Consider the following 7,997-nt stretch of genomic DNA (forward strand, 5'->3'; position numbering starts at 1 on the left):
CTTGGAAATCCATTCTTCAAACATTTATTAAGTTGTTGAAATAAACAATCATGGAGTGTTGTAAGGCATTTCAGCCAGAATCCAGGAATCCCATCTGGTCCAGATGATTTCCAATTTTTCATTTATCTCAGTACCTCATTTCTTCCTTTGGTCTTTCTGTGTATTTCTCTGTGTTGTGTTTTGTAAACTTTTTCTTTCATTTCTAATCCGGTTCTCTCTCTGCTTATGTTGCACAGTCTCAGACCAGATTTCCTTCCAGAAGCAGTGAAACTCTTCATCATCATTTATTGTCTCTCTAATTTTGCCTGTTCCATTTTTTGTTTTTGTTTGTTTTTTCCCATCAATCAGATGAAAGACTTTCTTAGGGTCTCTGGTGAAGTGGCTGTTCTCTCGATACTTATAACTTTGTGCTGAAATCTTTCAAGTACATGACACTAAGCGATCAGCTGCTCTTTAGATTGTTCCTTCATAACTCTCACATCCTTTTGTTCAGCTGATATTTAATCTCCAAGGCTGCTGTTCTTTTCTTTTCAAATGTTTTTTCTAATATTCATCCAATAGGCTGATATCTCAAAGAAAAAGCACACTTGTCTGTTTTAATCTTCATTTCCATGGAGGTTCTTGAACATAGGAAGTTTTCCAATGGTTCATATGTTCAGATGGCTTGATGTTAAACCCACTATTACTGTAGCATAAATTATATAATTATACTGGTTAACCCTTGAAGGTTTTTTCTCCAGTTTCCTTGAGCACTTCATGAGGTACTTGCATTATATCATCCAGTGCGTGATAGTCTACAAATTTCAGTTGGTAGTGCTAGTGGTCAATGTCTTTTACACTCTACCTGATCTCAATCAACAAATCCTTCATATTTTCTGTACTTTCTTCAGGAGCTCTTTCACTCATATTTGTCCTCCAATTTTCTTCCATTTCTGCTTTCTGTTTATCCTATGTCACTGCTCCCACCAAAGAGTTTGTACATAGTTCTACATGACTAATCTCTGTTTTCAGGCTTTAAATCTTCATTTGTGTAAATTCTTCTCTTTGGAATAAAGCTCTCAGTTGTGTAATGAGTCTATGCTCGGTCATTTCTTTCTCGGTGTTGTCGTTTCTCTCCTTCCAGTGTTGGAGCATTTTCTGTGCTCCAGGCTCTCTCTTCTGGTTTTGCTAAAAGACAATTGCAGATCACTTCCTGGTTTATAAGACAAATATTTTTCACTTTGTTATCAGAAATGATCTCTGGTTGTTTGGACAGTTGTATGATACATGAGGTTGCCCACCTCCACCCAAAACACTCTCCTGAGGAGGAGGCTGTCATCCAGATATGGTCTTCTGAGGACCACTTAAGAGGTAATTGATAATTAGTATGAATGCCATATTCTCCATACTGGTTTGGGTTGACAGGCTATATACCCTGTTGGGTGGAAACCCAAAATTTCTAGCCTTAGAGGTTTTTTCCTCTTCTAGAAATTTTAATAGGGATCAATCCAATAAGATACTAAAGATACCACATTCTGTAGTTTTTGTAGAGTATTTATAGAGTTGGACAGATCCCATGTTGATGTGCATCAGCCATAGCTCCATAGGCATCAATGGGCCAAATGTCCTGCTGCTGTAAATCAGCTGTAGCTCTATTGAAGTTAATGGGACAGATGAAAGAGATATTAGGCTAGAGAGGGACAGCAAGGGTGACTCTATATCCTGGTGGTTAGGGCATTCCCCTCCAGATGCAGGAGGTTGAGTATCCAGTCCCTCTGCTCCAAAGCTTTTTTTATTATTTAACCACAGTGGAACAGCTTCAGCAGGAGAGAATGAGGGAGCACTATTTCCACCTATCCCAATATCATAGCTGAACAGTATTTCTGAGTACCAGTAGGGCCTTATCCTGGGATTTAGGGAATTAAAGGAGTAGTTTGGTGCCAAAGTCCTTTTCTGTATCTAGCCTATTTTTGCCTATTTTAAACACACATTTTGTAGGATGTAGTGGGCCTCTTTACATTCATCCTACTGATCAGATGATCTCCATAGGCTATTTCAATTTATTTGTGTGTTAATTTTATTTTATTTCATCTGACACGTCAGTTTTCCTGAGTAAGGATCCATGGGAAATCAAACTGAAGTGACTGAATTTATTCTCCTGGGACTTTCCAATGACCCACAGATGCAAATTTCCCTCTTCTTGGTGTTTTTAGTTGTCGACCTAATCATACTTTTGGCAAACATGATGATCATGCTGGTGATAAGGGCTGATCCTCACCTTCACACCCCAATGTATTTCTCCCTGTCTCATTTATCCTTCTTTGATATCTGCTATTCCACTGTAGCTAAGATGTTGGTGCATTTCCTAGAAAGCATGAATCTAGTTCTGTCAATAGCTGCATTGCACAGATGTTCTTCATTTTGCAGCTGGCTGTTAGTGCTTGTATTTGTGCTGCAGCTTTAAGCAGCTTTCTGCCCTGGCCTCCATGTTCAGGAAACGAGCACACAGTTTCAAGCAAAAAACATTTCCTGTAAGTTACCGTTGATGCTAGGCAAATTTTGTGGTCAGCCATTTCCACGAAACCCCCCGCCCCTGAGGGTGGTAACGAGGCATTTGCAAGTCTCCTAATTAGGAGAAACCTGGCCGGAAAATTGAACACGTCATTACCTTTATAAATTTCCCAGTGCGTATAGAGTGGACAGGGAGAAAACGAAAAAAGCTGGACCTTGTAACCAAGCCTGATCACCTTGAGGTCTCCCTCGGCCGCGTGTTTTAAGGAGCCTACCCGATTACCGGTGATGATGAAACTTTCGTGGTTTGTGTGTGTGAGTATGCCTGGGTGCTGATTTTGCTACTGTTGTTAGCTAACTGAGTCTGTATCGTGTTGTAAGCCGGAGTCTCACGGCAAGCTGTAGTCGTCTTATTGCATTTTGCTTTTATTTAGATGAGTAATTGCATTTATGCTTAATAATAGCACCAATAGTACCCTTACTAACCCCTGGAAGGACCTGAATAACTACTGGGACCTAGAGAGGTACCAGGGTCAGCTTCTGTTTGTAATTGCAGTATTTTTATTATTTGTTCTGGTATTATATTGTAAGCCCAAGTTGTAACTAGTATTGAGTTGTTCCTTATCCTCACCTGTGACCCATTCAATAAACCCTCAATTTTTAACCCCACGACTGATTGTTTGCGTTATCCCCATTGCTACCTTCGGGGCACTTGTCACCCCTCCCAAGGGCATCCAGTGATCGAACCTCCGCCCTATCCCAACGCTCATTACCTGGTAGATAACGGGCACCTTGTGACCATATCGGTGGAGTGAGGGGCGAGAGTAATCAGTAATCAACACTGGCTACTACTGAAATTTTTATTCTCTCAGTGATGGCTTATGACCGCTATGTTGCCATCTGTGACCCATTGTGTTACATGGAGAGAATGAGCAAAGGGATCTGTGTTCAGTTGGTGATTGGGGCATGGGCCATAAGTTTCTTCCATGCCCTTCTTAACACTGTTTTTACCTTCAAGTTGCATTTCTGTGGGCCCAATCAAATCAACCATTTCAGCTGTGAGCTCCCTCCTCTGTTACAACTGGCCTGCACTGAGACCCTCGCCCGTCAAATGGTGCTTCTTACTTCTGTTCTGATATTTGGATCAAGCTCCTTCCTCCTTACCCTGATCTCCTACATTCACATCATCTCCACCATCCTGAGGATACAATCTGTGGAGGGCTGGCGGAAAGCCTTCTCCACCTGCAGCTATCGCCTGATTGTAGTTGGCTTATTTTACCTGACTGGTTTTCTCCAGTACACAAAACTCAGCTTGGTCTCCTCTGTGGTTCTGGGTGAAATGTTCTGCATCCAGTACAGCATCATAACCCCCATGTTAAACCTCATCATCTACATCCTGAAAAACAAGGAGGTGAATACAGCTATAGACAAAAAGTTTCAGAAATTCAAATTTCTCAAGTAGTGTCGATTTTTTTAAAATAAAATAAAATAAAAGGGAATTGAACTGTGGATAACGTCTGTTTTGGAGAGTCTTAGCTCGGTATCTGACGCTTTGGGCCAAAGCTTCAGCTGCTCTTAATCAGTGTGGTTCCATTAAACTCAGCAGGCCACATCCCCATTGCATAGAAGAGACACTGGAGCAAGGGGGACAGGATCCTGGGTCTCCATGTAGGTTGCATGCTAGAAGCACCAGAATCTAGAGACACTCATGTGCATTTTCTTTCTTTCTTTCTTTCTTTCTTTCTTTCTTTCTTTCTTTCTTTCTTTCTTTCTTTCTTTCTTTCTTTCTTTCTTTCTTTCTTTAATACAGCTATGGCCAATTTGTACCACTTGAGGATATGGCCAGTTCTATGAAAAAAACAGCTGTGTCTATTGCATTCTATAGTTCTTCTAGAGTATTTTATTGAAAACCCTATTTAATATCAATAACATCTTATAAGATTCGTCCCTATTAATGTCTCTGTCTCCAATTATATCAATAATTAATAATGAGTGTGATCATACAAAGAAAGTAAAGCTCTATTAGGCGAGATTGATAAGGACACATATCAGGTATCCCATATCACAGTGGTGAGGGCACCTACATGGGAGGAAGCAGATCCCTTTTTAAAATCTTTCTTCTCATTAGGCATTTGAAGAGGGTCTCCTACATCCCTAACTGCTAGGATACAATTTGAGGGGTTCTCTTCACCTAATTCCTTCTTCTTCTCTCCCCTCTCTTGCCATGGTTTCTTGCCACCTTACTTGAGGTTAGAGGCTTCCAAGCTGAGAATTCCAAGGTGAAAGAGGTGTCTTCCCTCAGAGGAGACAGAGACTGAACTCCTGTGATAGCTGCAGTATTTAGAACACAACCCTCTGCTTGGCTTTTCCCATTGGTTAAGGAACCATCTGTCATTTTGGCTTTTTTTAAATCCCATTCTTAGGTGTCTATGTCTCCACTTTTACTGTGTAGTGAGCCTGGCTACCCAACTCAGGCTCTGAGAACCAAATGATGACAAAAATAACCTAAAAATTATCCACTGCAATGCTCAGCATTAGAACAGCTACGTCCCTTTGTGAATCTAACTCTGGATGTAAATTGACATAGCACCATTACATCAATGGAACTAGATGGATTTACATGAACTGGGAATCTGGCCCATAGCGTCCATATTCTAAATTGATTTTACATACCTCAGATTTCCCTCACCATTCAGTTGGAAAGACCAGTGTATCATCAAGTTTCCACTTAAACCCTAAACATAATAGGAAGTGGTGCTGGCACTATGCACTCCAGTGAAATTCACCCTTAGATGCAGCATCACATTTGGTGGAAAGCAACATAACTCCACTGAAAGAAACAGGGCTACACCAATATATGTCAGCTGAGGACTTTGCCTTGGCAAATAAAGTTATGATTCAGAATCCACCTTTTGTCAAAGTTGGACTTACAGAGATATCATCTCAGGTAAATGAAGAGCCAACCAGCAGGCTGGGATTTTCAAAAGAGGTTAGGCAAGTTAGGTGCCGTACTACTGTTGAATGCGAAAATCGTAGTCCTAGTGACATGCCCAAGGTCAGTCAGAACGTCGGTGGAGAGGAAGATATTGAAGCCTGATCTCTTCCATCCATGTTTCTGCCTTGGATCATATGATCATCCATATATCTGCTGGTAGTCCCATATCTCTTTCCATCTCAGCCTAGGACTAACAGAATGCACTCACTGTCCCCATTAAGAAAGATACCACCCTTTCCTACTGGTTTCACAGGGAGAATTTCTTCTTTCACATTCTTCACCAAAAATTAATAGAGCTGGTTGAAAATGGGAATATTTTTACTAAAAAAAAATCATGTCTCTCTTTCTCATCAAAATTCACAACTTTTGCAACCAACTCATTGATAGAAAATAACATGATTTAGCTACTCTCACCTCCTGCTTTTGCAAGGTGTCATTCTGTTGGACTGTAATTTCTTTAGAACAGGAGTAATGACAATTTCTATATGTGTTAGTTCTGGTCAAAAGTTTTATCCATGTTTGGAAAATAAAATTTGAAAGTGTTGTTTCGTCAAGATAGAAATTTTCTATGGGAAAATCTGAATTCTGAAGAAACATATTTTTTTTCCTTGGGGCGGTGGGGGGGGGCATTCCATTTCAATTTGATGTCTCAAAATGAAATGAAATTTTGTTTCAAAATGTCTATTTGAAATTAAAATTTTCATTTTGAATAGACATTTTCACTTGAATTGACGTTAAAATTAGTTCTTTCAAGGTCATTGTAAATTAAAGTATTAATTCAATATGAAAGTTTTCATTAGAAATGGACACTTGAAGAGGAAATATTTTGTTACAATCAAATTTAAAGATGAAATGTTTAGACATTTCTGCATCTAAACCTTTTAGAATTTTTCATCTCATAAAATTTTGACATTTCATCTTTTTGGACCCTGTTGGGAGTAAACAAAATATCAAAATACAGAGATTCCTGGGTGATGGAAATTTCTGTATCATCTCTAATATTTGTACACTGCCAAACATAAAAGGAACTAATTTCATAGTTCAAAGGCCAGAAGGGACCACAGTGATCCCCTAGTCTGATCTCTTATATCACACAGGCCAAATGTATTTATTTATATATAAATATAAAGAAGTGGTTTCTTCAGTGTCTCAGTCTATTATATTTAATCTCTCTGGATCATAGACATTCTTTAATTTCATTTTAAGCACAGAGACTAGTATTTTGTTAGAGCTTAATGGACGATTGATGGTAATAACCTTCTGTAATTTGGGGAAAAGAACTTCACAGATGGACTGCAGAGTTTAATACATGTTGTAATAATTTGGCCTACAAACTTACTCTCATTATGAGCTCAACTGTGAAAAGTATGTTACAGTTCATCAGATGTCACAGTAACCTCTAATAGCAAATGGTGCTGGAAAAAGAAAAAAACAGGGGTGGCCAACCTGAGCATGAGAAGGAGTCAGAATTTACCAATGTCCATTGCCAAAGAGTCACAGTAATACCTCAGCAACACCCCCATTAGCTCCCCTGTCCCCACTCCCAGCGCCTCCCACCCACCGGCAGCTCCCCCAATCAGCGCCTCCCCACATCTCCCAATCAGCTGTTTCATGGCATGAAAGAGGCTCAGTGAGTGAGGGGGAGAGGGAGGAGTGAGGGCATAGTAGGCTCAGGGGAGGAGGCAGGGGGGTGGTGGAGTGGGGGCACAGCCAGGGGTTGAGCAGTGACCACCCCCCAGCACATTGGAAAGTTGGCACCTGTATCTGCAGCCCTGGAATCGGTGCCTATGCAAGAAGCAGCATATTAACTTCTGAAGAGCCTCATGTTGCTCTGGAGGCACAGGTTGGTCTCTAAAGGGAAGGAGAAAGAGAGACTGAATTAGTCCGAAGGAAAAGGTTCCCTGATAGAACTCACAAAGTATGCTAAGATCATGCCTCATAAATAAGACTGTGAGAGGCAGAAGAATCAGTGAACCAAAATCAGTGTATCAAACCAGGCCTAATGGGTGAGCAAAGTAATGAGGGGATGGGCGACTGCACCCATCAGTCCCATTAGAGGTTCTTAAAGAAAGAGATTTTGGGTAGAAAAGTTGGCTACTGGAGTGAGCGTCACCATCATGGCTGACATCTCCACCGTTTCCTGGGACCCTAGAATTTCTTCATCCTAATCCTGAGAGATGTCCTGACCAGACTGGTCCAGAGAGAGGGAGGAAGATGACACTGTCCGTTACAGCTATTCCCCTATTCCATTTTGTTTCCCCAGACTCCATTTTGTTTTCTGTTCTCCTGTGGCCGCCCTTCCCTGGCTGTTAAGTTGTTTACCAGGGCCACTGCCCTTCTCAAAGGGAGGGCCCCTTAAGTTGTTTAACAAGAGCCATTGCCCTTCTCAAAGGGATGGCCACTTGTGCTGCATGCTAAGTGGGACCAGTGCCCTTTTCAAAGGGTTAGTCCTGTTATCACCTCGTTGAACCTGGGCTTGGTGTAGGGTAGGCAATGTCCAGAGCTGCAAGGC

General features: G+C 41.0%; 1 protein-coding gene across 1 annotated transcript; it reads left to right on the forward strand.

Annotated features, from left to right (window-relative positions):
• The first annotated feature begins 3,364 nt into the window (after window positions 1-3,364).
• Window positions 3,365-3,952, forward strand: LOC115643230 (olfactory receptor 5V1-like). The gene has a single exon (XM_030547123.1). The coding sequence runs from the start codon at window positions 3,365-3,367 to the stop codon at window positions 3,950-3,952; it is 588 nt and encodes a 195-aa protein (XP_030402983.1).
• The last annotated feature ends 4,045 nt before the right edge of the window (window positions 3,953-7,997 follow it).

This window comes from Gopherus evgoodei, unplaced genomic scaffold, assembly GCF_007399415.2.
Source record: "Gopherus evgoodei ecotype Sinaloan lineage unplaced genomic scaffold, rGopEvg1_v1.p scaffold_53_arrow_ctg1, whole genome shotgun sequence".
NCBI lineage: Eukaryota > Metazoa > Chordata > Testudines > Testudinidae > Gopherus > Gopherus evgoodei.

What these genes read in the sequence shown, in the direction of transcription:
- LOC115643230 (XM_030547123.1), top strand. Translation starts at nt 3,365, where the DNA reads ATGGCTTATGACCGCTATGTTGCCATCTGTGACCCATTGTGTTACATG.